Raw genomic sequence first — 21,213 nt, 5'->3', positions numbered from 1 at the left:
ACATCCATTAGCAGTAGCATCGATTTTGGCGATGGTGACCTTTGAAGCGTAATCGGGATTGTTCGCATAAAGTGAGGCTAATTGGTCGTACTTCGGTGCCAAACTATATATCGTTTCAATTAGCTAATGATCGTATTTGGGAAATAAGTGGTCGGGTGAACTTACGCCTTGCAGTGTCCACACCACGGGGCGTAAAACTCCAGTAATACGTCCTTGTCGTTATTTTTCACGATGTCGTCGTAGGAGCGAGCCACAACTACAGTAACAGGGCCCTCTTGAGATTCAGGAATCGGTTCGGATTTGATGCTCGGTTCGATTTTTCCGTCGAGAACATCTTGCACAAATTGACTGATGTCTTCTGCCACAATCTTTTTAGTCTGGTCATACGGGAATTTCGTCTGCTTTACTGTATCCTGAATGGCAAATGCGGGGAACTTCTCTGGATCGAGATTGAGATTCCCAGCGTGCGCTCCAAAAGCCTTCGCATCGATGGTAGCAAAGTTTATGGATCCCTTCAATTTCTTCGCGAGAGGCTTCAGGTCTGCAGCAAATTGCGTACGTTCTTCTGGAGTTTCCGCAAAAATATACGCGAGTGGAATGCCAGCCTGAATTTGACGAACCGCAGGGCGTCAGCTAAACCTTGGCCTGGGCAGAGAGAGAATGGGGCAAGATCACATACCGCCATGTATCCAGAGTACGTTTCGGGTCCTACCTCACCAACGAGAGGGGTACTAGAGGTTCTTACGAAGCGCGTCAAAGCATCCTGGTCAAATTTGCTGGTGAAAACATCTTTCCCTTCATCGAAGTCTTTGTACAAAACAACTGCTGGCTGGGACACACCCTCGGCCTCCGCCATGGCGACGTCATTAGCACCTGCAAAAAGATATTCGTCTCGCAACGCCTCGGCAACCGAAGTAAATGTTTCATTCGATGCCTTGTCATCTTCTTTAAAATAGCCAATGACAACTATTTTGTCTAAACTTTTGACCGCCTCAAAGGTATCAGGTGTTACTTTTGATACTGCTGGAAGAGATTGTTTGATCATGTAGGACACGATACTAGCGGGAATATTAGCTGCGTAAGACTTTGAGAGACAAAAGGAACAACTAAAACATACGATTGGGATTTCCTAGCACCGTTATACGGTTTAGGCGAGTCCAACCCGCGGAAAACTTTCAGTGTTGGATAGCCTTCGACTCCATATTCTTCGCACAAGCTGGCCTCCTCAGTGCAGTCCACCTTCACAAGTGGGATATTCTTTTCCTTTAGCTCCGATGCAGCCAACTCGTACTCGGGAGCGAGGGCTTTACAGTGGCCACACCATGGAGCAAAGAATTCAGCAAGAACAAGGTCGTGTTGCGTGACAAAATCTTTGAAAGTATCCGTTTTCAAGGACTTAACACTCGACTCTCCATCGGTTGCAAAAGCACATCTCGCCAGAGATAATCCGACAAGGCCAAGGGTTAGCTGGCGCAACTGATACATTGTAACAAACCAGCACCAGTGCCTGTTCAGTTGCCAAATTTCACACAAGATAGTTGGGGTATGATAGTAAAAAACAATTGAGCAATTGATCGGGATATCTGTCGAGGGGAAACACGAATTTTAGATTTGGTGGCCAAGGAGTGGGGATTTGGTTGTTATAACTTTGTCCAGGGGATGGGGAATGGATGAGGACAGATTGTTCTTTTCGTGTGGAGGCTGAACGCTCGTCGATTATTCGGAGATCTCCAACCCAACTCAAAAGCGGAGGAACCACTTATTTCTTGGCAAGATCTGTCCTCTCCTGAAATAGATGTGATTTTGCCCACATCAAGTCTTGGAGTCTCTGGGTCAATAAAGCTTTGTTTTTTTGTCCAGGAGTATGTATGGAGTACAGAGTAGCCACATAGCAATCCTCTGTAACAACAGACAGTTTTGTTCTGCTAATAATGTTTGCAAAAATTTTGCTATTGTACAGTACATCCATGTAAATTCTCCATGATCACTAAAAGAGTGTTGCACGCCAATCATAGTTTGAAATTCATTATTAAAATGGTGGAAGGAAGAAAGGATAACCTCCACTTTTGGTTCGGAATATACTCATAAGGAAACTATACATGCCCAGCAAAACAAGGCTCCAAACAATAACAGTTGCTTGCTGTGTTTTGGCTTCAGCAATCCTTGGTGTTTTGATGGCCAATGCTATCACGGTGAAAGACAGAAGTCCATCTTGAATGGGTAAATGTTAGTTAACAGATATTCACGTTGTCTCAATAGACCAATAGAACCAGAACTTACAGATTGCTGCAATAATTTGACTCTCCAACCCAAATTGGTTTGCAAACCCACCAGCAAAATAACTTATGCCTCCCTTCCCATCACCTGTGACATATGGTACTTTCCGAATATGGTTGAACATATGACCACTTGTGAAGAGAAGGATGGCAATCAAACTTATAGCAGCCCACACATTTCGGTTCTGCAGGATCGGCAAAAGGTATGGAGAAGCAATGGTGAAAACCGATATAAGAACAAGAATCAATGTAGTTGTTCCCAAAATTCGAGAGTAGTTTATAGGGCGGATAATATCGGGTTTAGGACCTTCAGGAAGGTGACGGCTCATCCAAGCATACAATTGGTCTGCTGAAACCGGCCTTTAATTGTTCAGAATAGTGCTTTACCACATCATGGACATATCGCTCACTTACCCACTAAAGTCATATCGAAGAGGTGAGCTGTCAAGTTTCGCTGCTTGCCCAATTGTTGGAGGGAAAAGAAGTAGAACTGGGGCAGTTTGGAGCATGAGCTAAGTTGTGTTTAGCCAAATATATCGTCCAAGTTACAAAAACCATTCCCGTACCTGCTGAAAAGCTGCTTTCCCTTGATCAAAATCCAGTGTTCCAAAAAGTAACTTCGTTGTAGCATACGGAGCAGCTTTGTTCCAACTCTTAGCTAGTAGTTCCCACTCTGGCTGCAAATCCCGACAGATTTGGCACCCATAACGGGGTTCAATTGCCGTAAGCAAAATGGCAGCGTGATAGTCGCGTGGTTTTGACACAATATCACTGTAGCTCGAATCATCAAGTGGAATCGGCAAATGAGATTTGGAACGTGATTGGTACTGAGCAAACTTATCAGGAGCGCGAGTCAGTACACTAGCCGGGAAAAGGGCAGCTAGACTGAGGAGGAACAAGTACAATCCTCTCGTTGTAGTCATATCGCCGGTGCCTTTTAACGACGTTTCCTGTAAGATGGCCGACCAGGTTTTGCCGGTGAATTTGGTGTTTTCCTTGGGACCACGGTGGAAGGACCGCTCCGCTCCACAAAGTCAGGTGAGAGCCCGCTTCGGCAAAACGTAGCTCCGAGTCCGGGCATGAGACCTGGGACCTAGGTCATCGGGCATTCAATCCCAGGTCATCCCCGCAGTGCAGACGGTGGTGTGAGGTTATTGAGCACTCCGCACATACACCAGAACCCAGTTTACTCCAGAGTGTCCGTACCTCAGCTGCAAGCTCGGATATGTCAGGCGAAGACACCCAGCTGACCAATCTGCTTCTGCGGTGATTTGCCATCCTCTCTGGCCTTATCTACTTCCAAGACGGGCCTCCACGATATTAATTTAGACACCGTCTAATTTAAAGAAGAAAGTATTTCGGGAAAATATCTTTGAGACCAAGCTTCAAGTTTCTAGCCCTCCAAGTGCGTCAGGATGCAGTTTACGCCATTTATCTCCGACATTGAGATACCATTTTACACTTCCCTTGCATCGCTTAAACTTAATCATGATAAACTGGATGATTCAACGCGCAAGGTCCTAGGGTTCTACGAACTGCGGCCCTTAGATCCACCGGAAACATCATGTCGGATGCACATAGCCGGAAATGCTTTAGTCACCGATGAGTGAGTCGCGCCGAAGTGTACGTTATGACCTCTCCTAACTTATTTGCTAGTGTCCCACTGGACGCTTTTCGAGCTGAAGGCGTAGTCAAAAATTTCAATACTGCCGAGGACTATCGCGCCGCAGATAAAGCGGCATTACTTCGCGAAAACGGGAGGAAAGTAAGCATGGATCGGGGAAGACACTGTTGCCACATCTGCTAATCTAGGATGCTGTTTAAGATTTGGGATGCGATAACGGATGGCTCGATTTATTCCTCCCCGTCTCTTCTTGCGTCATTCCTAATATTATCGTTTGCGGACCTTAAAAAGTATACGTTCTCTTATTGGTTTGCATTTCCGGCAATTCACTCGAATCCCCCCTGGGTTGCCGAGCAACAATCACGCTCACTAAACATTCCAGAAAGAAATGCACTCGTTGATGCAGTACGAGCATGGCGTTATCAAGTGGACAAGAAGCAACACGGCTTTTTCCTTGCTAAGAAAATTCGACATATTAGTCCTCGGTCACCTCCGAAATCTAGCACTGCCACTGATCCTGCATCCAATGTAGATCAACTTGGTCATGATTCATATCAAAACCCCCTTTGGGAGGTCTCGTCTCTTTCATCCTATGAAACCGGCTTTTTCGAAGACGTTGGAGCAGAGGATTGCTATGTTTGTTTTGTCGATCCGTCTAACTACCCGGGCGCACCTGGTTGGGTGCTCAGAAATTTGCTAATTTTAATACGGCAAAAATGGAAACTCGACCGTGCTCAAATACTTCGCTATCGCGACATTTCATCACCGACTATGGAACCCCAAAGTACGGTGTTGATTTTGAAATCTGAATCCTCCGTCAATCGGGACGGTGCGTCTGACCTGCAGCAATTGGTGATGCCAAAACTTAGCGGATGGGAACGCAATAACTCTGGCAAACTATCTGGTCGCACAGTAAATCTCACAGAGCACATGAACCCTCATAGGTATGCATTTCCATATTGAGGAAAAGAGAAAGCCGACTTACCTTTTGCATTCAGGATTGCAGATCAATCAGTGGACCTTAATTTGAAACTCATGAAGTGGCGCATAAGCCCTGGCCTCAATTTGGATGTGATTAAAGATACTAAATGCTTGTTACTTGGTGCAGGGACATTAGGATGCTATGTTGCAAGGAACCTGTTAGTAAGTATGAGCTCTCTAGTAATAGGTTTCTTTCTACTGATATCAACAGGCCTGGGGTGTTCGAACAATCACTTTTGTGGACAACGGTTCGGTTTCATTCTCAAATCCAGTCAGACAACCTCTGTATAATTTTCAGGATTGCCTTGATGGTGGTGCTAAAAAGGCTATATGTGCTGCCAAAGCACTCCTTGAAATCTACCCTGGAGTTTGTTCTAAAGGCCATGTTTTATCCATCCCCATGGTGGGGCATCCGATTGTTGACACTGACAATGCGAAGCATGACTATGAATGTTTGAAGGATCTTATTGATCAACATGATGCCATTTTTTTGTTAATGGATACTAGGGAGTCTCGCTGGTTACCAACTGTTATGGGTAAGGCAGCTGGGAAGGTTGTTATGAATGCTGCATTAGGCTTTGACACATTTGTCTGTATGCGTCATGGGACTACCGGTAAATCCAATGAGCCTAGCCTTGGTTGTTACTTTTGCAATGATATTGTGGCGCCAGCAAATGTGAGTTTCCCAGGCATGTCCATGTCCAGTTGCATATTCTAATGCTATGCAGTCTGCAAAATCACAAACACTTGATCAACAATGTACTGTGACGCGCCCAGGCGTTGCTGCCATGGCCTCATCATTATTGGTTGAACTTTTTATCTCAGTTCTTCAGCAACCAGATGCATCATCCATACCATCTTCACAGATGGAAGAGGCTCTACACCCTCTAGGCATTGTTCCTCACCAGATAAGAGGGTTTCTATCTACATTTTCAAATACTGTTGTCACTGGCCGCAACTATGAATTTTGCAGTGCCTGCTCAGATAATATCCTCCATACATTTATCAATGATGGCTGGGAATTCGTTCGGAGGGCAATTAATGAAACCGGCTACATTGAGGAAGTGAGCGGCTTGAAAGAAGTAAGGTCCTTCATACATTAACAAGACATCCAAAGTTGACAGTAGTAGGTTCAGCAATTGGCAGAAGAGGCGCTCGTATCATTGGAATTGGAGGATAGCGAGGACTCAGGAAGCGACCTTATTTGAGTATTGACTCTAAAGACTATATACATTGTCTTTTTGCTATCAGCAGATGCTGCACATAAAGGTTTTGGACTAAATAGATTATAAAATACGGCCCTTGGCTCTTAGGCCGACACAATAAATAACAACGTGCTCAGCTTTAATTAAATTTAATTGGCACCTCAAAAGGAGGTTCCCCGTCCAAACATACCACTGCCGGAATAAAAATGCCTCAAAATGTAGAAACCCAGTGTATGTGGTACCATGGGAGTTACGTACACGTCTCAAGGAGGTCATGTTGTAGGACCCTTAGCTTGCTTAGAAGGAATAGATTTCTCGGATCCATTTCCCGCCGCCGCTGACGAGGTTCGCTTTCTTTTGCGAACAAATGCATTCAGATCATTTGCCCCTTCAATAGCCTCCTCCAACAACACTTTATCCGAAGCGGACCGGACTTGATTGAGAATACTTTTTGCATTTATCTGGTCCACCCCTCGAGAGAAGTCCGATACTGCATTGGGAGGATTACGCAGATCCGTAAGCTGCCGGGAGGTTAGGCTTAATGCGATAGGACATAGGTTTCATACCATGAAAAGGTTGTACATACCCGCTGTTTCATATCGGAGACTATTTCCTTCACATCCTCTACATGTCGCTTTATTTTGGCCAGCTCTTGTACATCCGTGGCTTCAACAGCTTCCAGCTTTCTTTGTTCAATAGAAACCCTAAGCTCGCAAGATCGAATAGCGACTTCCATGTGCTTCGCTGCTTCTTCTCTCATTTGAAAATCAACTTGCGATGCTGCAGCGCTCCCGTCACTGCTCGGTAGAGAAACAGAAGAAAACTCCAAAGCCAACGATAACTTGTAGTGACACTCAGCAAGGGTAGAGTCCTCCAGCGGGAAGAGTTCGCTCTTAAGCTCTAATGCAGCGCGTAAATCGGAAACGGCATCCAAGAATCTTTCGCCCTCTAAAGATATTTCTGCTTGTAAATCATATATATCCGAGAGGCGTTCTTTTACCCTTCTAATGTCCAGAGTGTCATTCTCGCTTAGACAGGATGGTGAGGTGTCCAATTTGCGAAGGAGTAAAACACGTGCCATATCAAGGGTTTCAAAAGCATTCTCGAAATCATTGTCTTCGCTGGCTGGGTCAGCTACATCCTCGGTGCCCTCTTCATCTTCATCCTCGAAGTCTTCGTCCCCATTGAATTGAAAAAAAGTATGGCTAGCCGTATCGCTGCCGTTCAAACCACCGCCGTGTTCATTAGGCGTAGAGGCTGTTTGTTGCAAGAAGTTGGAAGCTTTTTCTCCATCTTGGCGTACAAGTGACTCGTGAACCGGCGCTGACCCTTCTCTTTCCTGAATCTGGGTCGACTCCGCCATATTTTGGACGGCAGCTCGAGAGCCAAAAACATCGCTCTGGCTCAGCGCAACGTGATAAAGGCACTTGCCATAGGAGTAGAGCAAATCAGCATTATCAATGGCCATTTCGCCTTTCAATGTAGCTTGTAATTCGGCTGCTTGTGAATACAAATCAGCGGCCGAATGATAATCCTTGAGAGCTGCTTTTGCAGCAGCCAAGTGGCTAAGCTCAGTCAGACGGCCCTCGTCAGAGGAGGGATTTGTTGTCTCTGCCATGATAAGGAATGGTCAGCAAGCAGAAGGAAAATGGGCACCAAGAGGTTGAATGAGCTATTTTGGCATCAAAGATGTTTGTTCAAGTGGCATAAAATGAACAAAGCATTTGCATCAGTTGAGTCAACTCAAGAGATTCTCGTATATTGGCACAGAGGAGTGAAATATAATGGAAATTAGGAGTTTGGTTTTTGATAAGAGATGAATTGCAAAGTCAGTTAATACAGAGTTTTGACTAATCAGCTGTTTGCTTTTCATGAGTTTATGGATTTCAAAGTCCACAGCAGCACTCTATAAGGAGTCTAGAGTATTAACTTGAAAAGTTCTTAGTTAACTAAGTTAATGGGATAGCTAACTAGTTTCTGCCTAGTGTGTGGAGGAGTTGGACCCTGTAACTAAGGAGTCAATTAGGTTCAATCACAATTGACCAGTTAATTTGTCAAGCAGTTGGAATCGCGTCTCATTTCCATTCTGCAGCCAGCAGGCCCCGTTGGTTAGATGGACACTCCGTACTGCTTTACATAAGCAGTCTAAGCCTAATTGAGGAAAAACCCTTGCTGAAATGGACACCTCTTGCTACCTTACATAATTGCCCAACCTACCACTCACCCACCCAGCGGCATCATGCTCAACAAGGCCAAACCCTTCAAATCTGTGATAATAAATTACAAGATTGAGATTTTTAGCACAATATCTGTGAATATACTGTTCCCTATGTCATTGCCGGTCATCCTGTGATAGGGGTACTCTGTCGGAGTACTCTGTACATATGGCGGGCGGAGATGGCCCCGAGAAAATCACAATGTCGGGTTATACTTACTCCATGCCGGGTATGCTTATATAATAGAAATTACGCGCCAAGAGTTGAAAGGGGTGTCCATTTAACCAAGAGTTATTGCTTAATTAGGCTTAGTGCTCTGATAAATTGCTTATGTAATGCCGTTTGGGGTGTCCATCTAACCAACGGGGGTGTCCATTTAACCTGACCCCAAAACACTTGACTTCTTAAACCCATTTCTGTTCAGACACCAACAATCCCCCTTTCAATAATATCCTCAAGGGCCATCTCACTATGCCTACTTCCAACAGCCTTAAACGACATGCTACACATTTATCAACTACTGTTGCCAGCACGAAACGGTCCAAACCCAACCAGACAATCACATCATTCTTCAAAGCATCAACTGAAAAAGGCGAAAATGATTCTAACATCGGGCCTGGTCTCGCGAAATTCAACAAAGAAGAATGGGTCCAGTCATTGACTAGCGAACAGAGAGAATTGCTGAAGTTGGAAATTGACACACTGGAAGACAGCTGGCTTGCTCATTTAAAGGATGAACTTCTAACCAAGGAGTTCTTGAATTTGAAGCGATTTCTGCTCAAGGAAATAGCTTCAGGAGTCGAAGTTTTCCCTCCTCTTTCTGATGTTTACTCTTGGTACAAGTTTTCCCTAAATCTGCTTCCTGTCCCGACCTAAGCTGATATCATCCCCTGAAAAGGTCGAGGCACACGCCACTGCATACAGTCAAAGCTGTGATCCTTGGCCAGGATCCATACCACGGTTATGGACAAGCTCATGGTCTTTGCTTTTCGGTTCGCCCCCCGACAGTTGCGCCCCCGTCCTTGCAAAACATATACATCGCACTTAAAAAAGACTACCCTGCTTTCCAAGCCCCACCAAACAAAGGCGGCCTCCTCACCCCCTGGGCCAATCGGGGAGTTTTGATGCTCAACACTTGCTTGACTGTCCGTGCTCGTTCTCCAAACAGCCATTCCCAGCAAGGATGGGAGCACTTGACACAAAAAGCCATCGACATAGTTGCTAAAGTTCGATCTCGTGGTGTTGTCTTCCTTGCCTGGGGTAAGCCAGCTGCAAAGCGCGTTGCCAACATAAACCGTGAAAAACACTATGTTTTACAATCAGTCCACCCCAGTCCACTAAGTGCACATCATGGATTTGTAAGTGTCAAATTTAAATTCAAAAACCTTCCAAGAGTCAGACAGGTCACAGATACCCTTCTTAATACAGATGCTAATAAATACACTTTTAAAAGTTCAATTGCGGTCATTTCAAAAAGGCAAATGAGTGGTTAGAAAAAAGATATGGTCATGAAGGGGTTATTGATTGGACTCTGACTACACCCTCTGTCAACAACACAAAGTCTGTGAATTTTTGAATCCATAGACCTTTGATATGTGGTAGGAATCACTGGGTTGTGGTTAGGTATGTTATGGTTTGGTTCAATGTCATGTGACAGCACTTCTCATATTTGCCACATGACATAAGCAACAGAACATCAACAGTCAACTTTCTTTGCTGCCAGCTTCATCCTTGACATTGTCTGCCTCATTATAACCATCCATAATTACCTGCACTGCGAGTTTTTCTTACCAGCTTACGTTACGGATCATCGTCTACGTCGCCCGGCATCAGCTAAGATAAGGACCAAGAGTACGTTTGGATCATCTTCTTGATAGATTCACTACTAATTCATTTATCTGTTAGCCTACAATCATGATCTCTTTTCCTGTGGGCGAGGTATTGAAACAAGTTGGTCAGTCGATAAATCAGAATGAACCTGAGAAACGAGTCGACTTCGACAATCACATTGTCCGCTGGAATGAAGTGATACAGAAGTCCGCCGCAGTGCTTTGTGATAGCAATGGTGAGACAATGCTAAGGCCTCCAAAGTCTGCTAAGAAGAAGGAGGTCCTACGACAAATCGCGTTGGAGAATGTTCGTGTTTTGAATGAGCAAGATTCACAAAAGAGAGCTGGTTTGCCGATCCGGACACAATATAATCCATCATCGTTGCCAACTCCGTCACCTTTGTCTATGGAAGTACGGCAGAAGCTGAAAGAGAATCTTCCCTCACCTGAGTCGTTTCGTGAGCCGTACCCTCTACCTATACTAGCGAAACTCGAAGACAATGTTCTGCCTCTTGTGAAGGCCCAGTTGTGGCTTTCTCCAGTTGATGGGGAAGACTCCGAAGAAGTCCTACGTGATGTCGACATGATTTGGGATACCGGTGCCCATTATACTATTATAACTCTTGAATTACTTTCAGATTGTTTTCGCCGGAAGCTTGAAAGCGACGAGAATGCGCCGTATCGAAGTTCAGAGGGAACCACTATCCAAATCAATGCAAGCATCGCGTTGTCGAACAGTCCGATCAGTATCGAAGCCATAGCTTTGGTTAGACCCAAGTCAATGATGCCAAACAATTACATTGGTATCCTGTTTGGTCAACGCCAATGTATCAACTGCATTAGCCATACGCTAATCCCACAGAGGGTGCTGCGTGCTAAAGATGAGGATGTTGAGGAAGGCGTTTGGGGTGATATTATCTTGCATGACTATGTTGGTATAATGGGTGACATTGTATCTTTCTAAGCTTCCTATGAAGTCAATGTAAAGTGGGGTCAAGCATGCTGTTTCTGAGGGTGTTGACTTCCTATGCTTGTATGTCTTAAACTTTATATAGTTAATTGCTGCACTGCTTTGAAACTATCAGACAAAACTATAAGTTATTATTTATTATTATGATTATGATTATGATTATTATTATTCATTATAGTCTTATGCAGTTAGAGACTATGAAGACTATCTAACAGCTCTATAGGCTGTAGAATTTAACTAAATATACAGAAAAACTGATGATACAGCTTGGAACAAATGGTGAAAAATAAAGAAAAGGATAAGGACAAATGAAAATTCTTTCCATCACAGAAAAATAACTGCAACTGATTTATTATTTATTATTATTTTTTTCTTTTTAATTTTTGATTTTTCATCTCAATAATCACTATCTAGTGATCAGTTTTATTTCTTTAAGAAATAAAACCAACCACTTCAAATTCAAAGAAGTTTTAAAAAGAAATTTTAAAAATAGTTATGAAATATTTAATTTTTTTTAAATTTTTAATCTTGCTTTCTTTCAAACAGAATAATCAAGCAGTAAATGCTTTAAGTTTTCTTTACAGTTACAATGTTTGCACTTCTCAGACAGATAATTTGACAATCACATTAAGTAATAAGTAAAATAGTTATATTCAATTTTTAATTGAATAATTGTGAATTAAAGTCTTTTATTATTAATTTAAATTTAAATTAAGAATATTGATTTTCTTGACTTTTTTTATTAAATAAATCTTCAAATCATTCAACCATTGTCTGCTCTTTTATTTATCTCTTAATAAAAGTCAGAAATATATATTTTTCTGAAAGATTTGTGTCAGTTCAGTTTCTTTTTTTACAATTATATCAGCTTGTTCATTATTATAATATTAATATAAGGAGAAGTGATATGACCTCAGGCTAGGTGCAAGAATAGAAGAAGAAGAATTTAATACACTGTTATACTAGATACATTTAATTGAAAATACTAAACATGATAAAGAAAAGAGAAGTCTGAAATAATTGTGTAATATATATTCTCTTGTTCTGAGCTCTTGCTCTAAGTTTACTAACAGCAGTCATCTGAAGAATCTGATGATCATATGATCTCAAGCCTGACACTTCTTTATCACTCTGCATTAGACTCTAACATTATTCTCTCAGAAAATTTAATCATTTTTTTATATCAGACATTTTGACTGTAGATCTTTCTTTGTATTTCATGCTCTTGATAAGTTATTATTCATATATTTCAGTAAATTCTTCTCACTCTTTCATATTTCTAGTTATTTTATCAGTCATTTCAGAGATTCTGATTTCTGTGAATTGCTCTTGTAATAGTTTTTTAATTAATATGATGAGCTCTTCAAATTCTGCACTAGATATTATTGTGGATTATGATTATATTCTAATTATTTAACTTGATACTGCAGCTTTTTCTAATGAATCTAACTTGTCAGAATTTACTTCATTTTTTATTTATTTTTTTTATTAATAATCCACAGCTCCAGCTTCTCATACTCTTATTCTGATAAAGAATTTGTTACTGCCCAACAGAGTTTGAGAAGAATACAGAATGTATTTTTATATTTAATAATAATTTCAGACAATAGCTGTTCTCTATTTTTTTTATTATTAAGAAGAGTCTGATGTTCTGCTCTGTCAGTTTTCATCTTAAGTGATTTATTAAATAATTGTGTAGAGTCAAGTAGATCTGATTTTTTATCTCAAAATTGAACTTATAATAATAATAATTAATTTATTTTTTTTATTATTTTCTGAGTCTTCTGCATTCTCTGCTGAGTAAGCTTTTATACTTTCTTAAAAGCTTGTATTTGATTCTGTACTTCTTTATGATTCAAGTGCTTGATATGTGGTATTTCATTTAATAAAGATTGTCAGTTGAAGAAAATTTATAGCTTATAATTTTATTACTAGAAAGAAAGATGCATCTATTAAAGTATGCATTGTAACAGTTATAACATGATTCATAATGAGCAATAAGTTATTTTAATTGTCTTAATAGTGATTTACATATGATTGCAACTGAATTACTAAATACTAATTTCAGCCTGTTCATCTCTTTATTGTTAGGATCTGATGCAGAGTGGTGAAGAAGTGACAACATTATATTCTGTAAAAAAAAAGCTAGAATTGTAATCTGAGAATTAAAAAAAACTGAGTTGAATAAGTTTGAATACTGATTTTATTTCTTATTCATAAGTTTCTTGCTTCTCTTTTAAAAAATAAGAAGTGATTTTTCTCTGAAATTAACTTCACAGAAAACAGAGTCTGCACTTGTAGTTCACTTTACTCTATTTTTTAGATATATAGAGAATTGAGCTGTACTCTTTATAGTATGAGAATTTCTGATATACATTCTGTTAACAAAAGCTGATTTTATAGAAGATTTCTCTGCAAAAAATCTGATAGTTTGAATGATTTTTCTTTAAAAATCATTATTAGATTCTCTCAATTATTATTAAATATACTTATTCATTATTTTCTGCATCTTCTCATCTCATTAAGTTTTCAGAGTTATCTTTTATCAAACTGCTTGACTCTGTTAAGTTCAGAGAAATATTAAACTCTGATTTTTTCTGATTTGATTTATGTGAAAATCAATCCATTGTAGTTTGTCAATCTATTGAAAAAACCTGATCTAGTTTTCTAGATTTCTAGCAAGAAAAAATCTAGTGTTTTTTCTTGAAACATAGTCAAAATGCCTTCTATCTCTGATTCTGATTCTTTAATGAATTTCAGTAACATCAGTATTAAAAACAACAACAACAACTTCAACTCAATTAATACTGTCAACTCTACTACAACACTTATTGCAAACAAATCAGCTTGCATCTTCTTTTATTTCTCAATCACATTCTTCTTCTCTAATCTTCTCTTCTTCTCTAATCTCTTCTTCTTCTTCTTCTTCTCCTTCTTCTTCTTCTTCTCCTTCAATTTGAATCTTAAAGGGATTCTTCAAAAACTGACAATAAAATTCAAAAAGAAAAATCATATTCTTGTTCAAAAAAAGTTAAACTCTTGTGTTCTCAGTCTTCAAAAAATTCTCTTCTTCTACAAGTCAGAAGATATCTCCATTTTTTAGAATTCTTTAATTCAGAATCTGAAAAAAGAACTTGAAAAGCTTGAGAATGCAAGTAATAATTCTACTGTTATTAAAAATCAAATATTATCTGAATCTTTTATCTCTGTCTCTGCTTCTGCTGTCTCTCCTTCATTATTCTTCTATTTAAAAGTATTAAAGAAGAATTAATATAATAAGATAATATAATCTACATAGTCTTTAAATCAAATACTTCAATTAAAAAGAAAATAATAAAAGCAAATCTATTGAATAAAAGACTTGTGCTTAAAACTACTGCTGAGATCAGTAAGCAAATTCATGAAAAAGTCTACTTTATGAGAAACAGAATTAATGATGTTTTTATTAAAGCAAAATTAATCATTAAATCTCTAATTTTTACAATTGCAAAATTCTTCAAAAATCTTTCTATTATTCTCATAACTACTGATAAATTCTCTGCTGATTTTCTACAAGAATATAAATCTATCTGATAAAATGCTCTCTCTGACTTTATGGAATTTGATTTTAATTTCAAGAATTCAAAATCACATAAAGATAAACAATGAAAACTTTTTATTATTTATAGTATTCTTACTGAAGTATTTAATTATAAGACTGGTTTTTAATTACTGAAAGATGAAATAGAAATCTTTAATTTTATTATTTTAAAAAGATCATCTCAATAACTCACTTCAGTTAAAAATAGAGAGATAAAAAAGCATGTTTCTGTTGTTTATTATATTTAAGATACTGAGATTGCAAAATCTCTGAAGAAAATCAATATTGCTGATTTAAATTTATCAGTCTATCAGTATCAGAGTATCAAGCAAATCAGAACAAAAGCATAAAAGATGACTCAGATCAGAATTTCACCAAATCTCCACCAACTAAATACATCAGTTTTCATCAAGATTTTGATATCAGTTTGAAGCTCTCATCAAGCTCTATTATCATCTCTATTTTTAGTTCATATCTTCTTCTTGTTGTTGTGTTCTTCAACCCTTTTGTTGAGTGCTACTGCTGTCCATTGCAAAGTCAAAGTTTGCCACAGTGAGGCATAGTGATCAGAGGTGCACTTCATACTTTTTTTTTTTTTTCTTCAATAAGTGCATTCAGTCTAAGACTATGGCACTGTACTAAATGCATAAGATTGAGATGAGAAATCTCAACAATATTAATTATATCTCAACATATCAGTCAAAAAGAATAAGAAATTAACAAAACAATTGTAGAAATCAAGTATTCAGTCAATTTCTTCTTGTAATATGAGATCTTTCAAAAAACTCACATAATATCTTAATATCTTTTTCATCATATAATAAATCAGTTAAATTCAAAGTGAACTTCTGTAATTTCAGCTTCATTTCTTGATGATAAGAAGCCAGTTTGCTGCATGTCAAGAGCAAATATGCTGGTGATTGAATAGATACATCATCATAATTATATTTATCAGAATCATGTCAGTCAGTCTTTTTAAATAAGATTTAAAATAATCATGATCTAATTTTAGCTGCATATAAAAAGATGACACAACTTTGCTGATTTTAATCATCAGATTGTATAACTTTCATACAGACTTGATGTTGAGATTCTGATAAAATTAATTTTTTCTTAATATATATCACAAATTCTGTCATTCTTATAATAAACACTGCTTGATCTTTCTCTTTAGATGAGCTTGAGAAAAATCAATATTGTAAAATTAAGTGAAATTCTCAGATATATTAAGATCAGCTGCTGTTTTTGCTGCTATATCAGTCATTTTATTATCATAAATACTCATATGTGCAGGTACTCATGTTATATAAAGCTGAATGTTGTTTGAAAACAGCATTTCAGCTGATTGATATATTTTATATAAATATTTCTGATTTACACAAGCTGTATTTCTCTGAAGTTTTTGAATAGTAGCTTGACTGTTAGTAAATATTCATATATTCTTAATAAAAGATGTTTGAGAAATGAAGATATGAAATAAGACTTCTTGTAAAGACTGATATATAGTAAAGATTTTAATATCACATATCTTCACATTCTCATTCATCTTCCACTGATATTATTTCTCAAGATTTCAAGCATAAAAAATAAAACAGCCAGCTTCATTTCTTTTATCTGACTGTTTTGAATTATCTGAGTATATAATAATATTTTCAGAATGATTTTCTTGCAAGATAGTCAGCAAACTCTTATGCTCAGCTGCTTGAGTAACTCTATTTTTTGAATTATTTGGCAAGATATTAAATTTTATCTTTGATTCTTGTTATGAAGCATTCCACTTTGCATTATAAATGTTAATTATGTATTGAAAATCTGATGTAATGTGCTTTTTAAGATAAGAAAATAATCTGAATAATTGAGAAGAAAACTTTTTCTTTCTTCTCTTTGTTTTTCTTTGCACATTTCTCATTAAGTGATATTCAAGACTCAGTTTCTGATTCTGAATACCATTTCTCTTGATTCCAGTTGCATAATTGAACTTTTGAATGCAAATCATTCAGATTAATACCACTGACACTTAAATCACATGGAGTTCTGGTCTTTATTTTTATTTTTTTTTTTTTTTTTCTTCAATAAGTGCATTCAGTCTAAGACTATGACACTGTACTAAATACATAAGATTGAGATGAGAAATCTCAACAACATCAATCATATCTCAACATATCAGTCAAAAAGAATAACAAATTAACAAAACAATTGTAGAAATCAAGTATTCAGTCAATTTCTTCTTGTAATATAAGATCTTTCAAGAAACTCATATAATATCTTAACATCTTTTTCATCACATAATAAATCAGTTAAATTTAAAATGAACTTCTGTAATTTTAGCTTCATTTCTTGATGATAAGAAGTCAGTTTGCTGCATGTTAAGAGTAAATGTGCTAATAATTAAATAGACATATCATCACAGTCACATTTATCAGAATTATAGTCAGTCAGTCTTTTCAAATAAGATCTGAAATAATCATGATCTAATTTTAACTGCATATAAGAAGATCACACAACTCTGCTGGTTTTAATCATCAGATTATATGATTTTCATGCAGGCTTGATGTTGAGATTCTGATAAAATTGATCTTTTCTTAATATATGCCACAAATTCTATTATTCTTGTAATAAACACTGCTTGATCTTTCTCTTTAGATGAGCTAGAGAAAAATCAATATTGCAAATTTGAGTGAAATTTTCAGATATATCAAGATCAGCTGCTGTTTTTGCTGCTATATCAGTCATTTCATTGCCATAAATATTCATATGTGCAGGTACCCATGTTTCTGGTCTTTATTGAATGTGTATTATGTAAAGACAAGATTCTCAATGCATAATTAGAGCACAGTTTATTTAATCTGACTGATGAGGATGATAAACATGCCTCAATCTTTATAGCTGCAACTGAACTAGATTTAAAAGCCCCCAAAATCTTTCTTAGTGCTTGATTTTGAGGCTTGTTAAAATAGTACACTAGAGATTATTGCTGTTTCTACCACACAGAAACTCCATAATCAGCAATTAATATAATGCAGACAATATATAATCTTCTCATAATTTAAAATGAAAGACCTCTTTCAGTATTTGTCAATCTGCTGATTGCATGAAACATTCTAGTAGCATCAGCAGTTCTTTTTTAAACATGATACTTGAAAGAAAGCTTTCTATCAAATCATATTTCTAGCCATTTCACTATTTTCTTGAGAGAAACAGTTAGATTGTTCAATTTAACTGTTTTATTTATTAATCTTTTACTTTGATCAAAATGAATAAGCTCAGTTTTTTTCATATCAAACTGAACAAAATACTTATTTCCCCAATCTATCAATTTTTGAGTTATTTTTGCTAGCAAAGAGCAATTTTTAGAAATGGTTTTTGATGATACTACTAAAGCAATATTATCAATATAGCTAATCATTCTGACAGATAAGTCTGAGCTAGCATTTTATTTAAATAGCTTACTGATATATATAAGAAATAATATAAATGAAACTGATGATTTTTGTGATACACCAGTCTCAATTTCCACTGATTCATTCATGATTTCTTCATCAAATGTTAGTTTTACTTTTCTCTGATGAAGAAAAGAATAAATCCAGTGGCATAGACAAGATGAAAGATGATTTTTCTGACATATTTCTAACAGTTGAGCTTTATTAACATGATCAAAAGCTTCTTTCACATCCATAAACAAACATGAAGTGATCTTTTTATCATGTTTGTTCAGTTTAATGTCAGAGAATAATGTCATTGCTGCATCAATTGCTGATTTTTGCTGTCTGCCACTCATTTGATCAAAATAGAGCAAATTAGTGGTTTTAGCAAGTGTTAGGGCCTGGCACAGAGTGGTAAAGAAGCATCAGACTCAAGAACATGTGATCAGATTCTTCAGGTGACTGCTGTTAGTAGAGCAAGAAAGTATATATTGCACAATCACTTCAAACCCCTCTTTTCTTCATCATGTTTAGTATTTTCAAATTGAGTCTATCTAGTATGACAGTTTATTAGATTCTTCTTCTTCTATTCTTGCATCTAGTTTGAGATTGTATCATAATATTAAACATCATCTTACTTTGCTCTTTTTGAAATCTTTCAGTTAAAAGATTTCAAGCAGTATTGATCATAACTTCAAGCACATCAGCATCTGCAAACAATTCAAACTTATCATTATTGAAGAATCAGTTATTGAATCTTTTCTTGTATCAGTGAATTGATCTAATCTCAAGCTCACAAGAGAGTGAAACAAATTAAATTTCTTTTGAATATTTTAATGTCACTGTGAAACAGAATGCACAAGCAGTTTATAATGAAATCAGCAGTACAATTCACAAAACTCAAGTGCACAGTAAATAAGTTAAAAGAAAAGCTCAAAATTATATCAGTACTCTGAAGAAACAAGTGACTGTTCTAATAAAGAAACAAGATTAATATAAAGAAGCATGCACAATCATATTACTGAACATGCAGAAATGAGAAAGCACTTCTGCTCATGTAACTGAATTCAGAGAAAAGTGATTAGTCAAGATTGATAATTTCAAGCATCTTACAGATGGAAAGAAATTCAAGTTCAAGCATTGATTTTTCAGAATAAAAAATAAACTGCAAGAGAATGCAGATCACTTTCTCACAGAAATCAGTAAGATTATCTATATCAAGAATTAAATTAATAGAAATGCTGCACATCACATTGCTTCTCACATGCAAGAAGAACATTCAGAACATTATCAAACAGTAAAAAAAATATTTAAATACTTAAAGAAAATCTATAAGAATTCAATCAAGCTTCTCAATGTAAAGAATGATTACTGTCAACTGATCATGAGAAATAATAATAATTATTATAAATTTATTATTAAGTTCCTGCACTTGACAGAAGAAGCAGAGATATTTAAGAAAAATTATAAGAATAACTTCATGAATAAGCTATCTCATGAAATGCAGAAAGCAGTGACTGCTGTTCATGTCATCATCAGAATCTTTAATAAATTTCAGAAAATCTGCTTGTGCACTGCTTGCACTCTGAAGAAAATTCAGATTATTATTAATCACTAAAATTCTGCTGAAACAGCTGCTCATAATACAGAACAGCAAGTTAAAAGTTCTGCACTCAATTATGAGAATACTGTGACTTCAGTCTTCAAGAACAAGAACTGACTGAGATTAATTATATGTCACAATTACAAAGATCTCAGTCACATGAAGTATAATTATTCATACAAAAACAAGATACTCATGAAGATTCAGAAGTTGAAACTCAATAATAAAGACAATCAGTTAGAAAAAGAGCAAGTCTAGAAGAAGTCTTCATTCTGAGCAGAAAAGTATCATTAAAGAAGCTGAATTTAAGCAACTTAATGAAAGAACAGTCATTTCTTGTATATAGTAAATTAGCATTGAATGAAGTCACAATTTTAATCAATTCTCTTATTAATATCAGAGTAAACAATTCAATTTTTATTGACACACAACTAGCAGTGAACATGACTCAAATCTACAGTGAAAATATTCATTAATTATCAGAGACATGCAGTATCAGAAGCTTCAATAAAAATAATATCAGATTATTCATCATACATCTTGTCTTCTTTTATTTGTGATTAAACAGTTATTAATTTGAAAATGTCTCTATGCTGATTGCTAATTTGTGATAACATCTCTTAATTATTAAATAAAAATGACTGACAGATTACAATGTCTGCTTAAATGTGACTGATTGAAGATTATTCTGACTGAAGAAGTTTTCAGTAAAGAATACTGTACTGACAGTGATATTAAAGTCAGTATCATAAAGAATTCTACAGCAATTCAAACTGGACTTATAGCATTAAGAGAAAGCAGATTATTAAGATAAATTGATAGAATTTAAAATCACACATGAGTGATAAAATCACTGAAAAGAACACAGATAATTAAAGAAAGATTCTGCTGGTGAGATTTATATCTTAAATTAATTAAAAATATCTTAAAAAATACTGAAAAAGCAAAATAATCAGTGCTCTCATTAATATAAGATAATGAACATGACATTTATTAACACAGCAGTATATCATCAACATGTGAGAAAGACATCTGATAGCTGTTATGTGATTTTACTTCAGAAAATTGACAGACTAATGAATGAAAAGCAGAAAAATATCAATAAAGTGAATGAAAATAATAAGAAGACTGATATTAATAAAAAGCTTTTAAAAATTTATGAATAATTTTAAAATATGTTCTTAAAGAAGATCTCAGATCAGTTGCTGCTGCACTGCAAGAGAATGAATTATAATATTAATCTTTTATCTGAAGTGAATTCAAACAGAAACATAGACTGAGCATCACTGTACAAAATAAGTATGAAAGAACTGAAAACAATCAAAAAATACTTGAAGATAAATCTGAAAAAAAGATTCATTGTATCAACAACTGCATTCTTCATATTATTAATTCTTATATAATGAAGCAAAACTGTGCTTCTGTGTCAATTTCCACAAGTTAAATGCAATTTTAAAATATGATTAATATTCTCTCCTCTTGATTGATGAGCTGATGAATCAGCTGA

General features: G+C 36.5%; 5 protein-coding genes across 5 annotated transcripts in view; 2 read left to right on the top strand and 3 right to left on the bottom strand.

Moving 5' to 3' along the window:
- The window catches only part of UREG_05680 (protein disulfide-isomerase), a gene marked incomplete at both ends in the record, with an annotated part of 1,832 nt that extends 347 nt beyond the window's left edge, over positions 1–1,485 (bottom strand). Inside the window, 4 exons of the mRNA XM_002584945.1 lie at positions 3–103; positions 166–605; positions 680–1,058; positions 1,118–1,485. Coding sequence (XP_002584991.1) covers positions 3–103; positions 166–605; positions 680–1,058; positions 1,118–1,485 — 1,288 coding nt within the window. The remainder of the gene's footprint in view (positions 1–2; positions 104–165; positions 606–679; positions 1,059–1,117) is intronic.
- A 544-nt stretch (positions 1,486–2,029) lies between these two features.
- Positions 2,030–3,199, bottom strand: UREG_05679 (uncharacterized protein; the record flags this gene model as incomplete). Its single annotated transcript, XM_002584944.1, has 4 exons — positions 2,030–2,211; positions 2,281–2,636; positions 2,691–2,788; positions 2,843–3,199. The coding sequence occupies 4 exons, from the start codon at positions 3,197–3,199 to the stop codon at positions 2,030–2,032; spliced, it is 993 nt and encodes a 330-aa protein (XP_002584990.1).
- A 492-nt stretch (positions 3,200–3,691) lies between these two features.
- Positions 3,692–6,089, top strand: UREG_05678 (E1-like protein-activating enzyme Gsa7p/Apg7p; the record flags this gene model as incomplete). Its single annotated transcript, XM_002584943.1, has 7 exons — positions 3,692–3,882; positions 3,933–4,041; positions 4,102–4,844; positions 4,899–5,043; positions 5,093–5,557; positions 5,610–5,963; positions 6,012–6,089. 7 exons carry the CDS (start codon positions 3,692–3,694, stop codon positions 6,087–6,089), a joined length of 2,085 nt encoding a protein of 694 aa, XP_002584989.1.
- Positions 6,090–6,358: 269 nt separating this feature from the next.
- On the bottom strand, positions 6,359–7,704 carry UREG_05677 (uncharacterized protein; the record flags this gene model as incomplete). The annotated part of the gene is made up of 2 exons (XM_002584942.1): positions 6,359–6,607; positions 6,673–7,704. The coding sequence occupies 2 exons, from the start codon at positions 7,702–7,704 to the stop codon at positions 6,359–6,361; spliced, it is 1,281 nt and encodes a 426-aa protein (XP_002584988.1).
- A 1,069-nt stretch (positions 7,705–8,773) lies between these two features.
- Positions 8,774–11,095, top strand: UREG_05676 (uracil-DNA glycosylase; the record flags this gene model as incomplete). The annotated part of the gene is made up of 3 exons (XM_002584941.1): positions 8,774–9,138; positions 9,201–9,660; positions 10,208–11,095. The coding sequence occupies 3 exons, from the start codon at positions 8,774–8,776 to the stop codon at positions 11,093–11,095; spliced, it is 1,713 nt and encodes a 570-aa protein (XP_002584987.1).
- Positions 11,096–21,213: the final 10,118 nt, after the last annotated feature.

The sequence above is a fragment of the Uncinocarpus reesii genome, genomic scaffold, assembly GCF_000003515.1.
Source record: "Uncinocarpus reesii 1704 scaffold_3 genomic scaffold, whole genome shotgun sequence".
In the NCBI taxonomy this organism is placed as follows: domain Eukaryota; kingdom Fungi; phylum Ascomycota; class Eurotiomycetes; order Onygenales; family Onygenaceae; genus Uncinocarpus; species Uncinocarpus reesii.
This window is presented reverse-complemented; position numbering and strand designations above follow the sequence as displayed.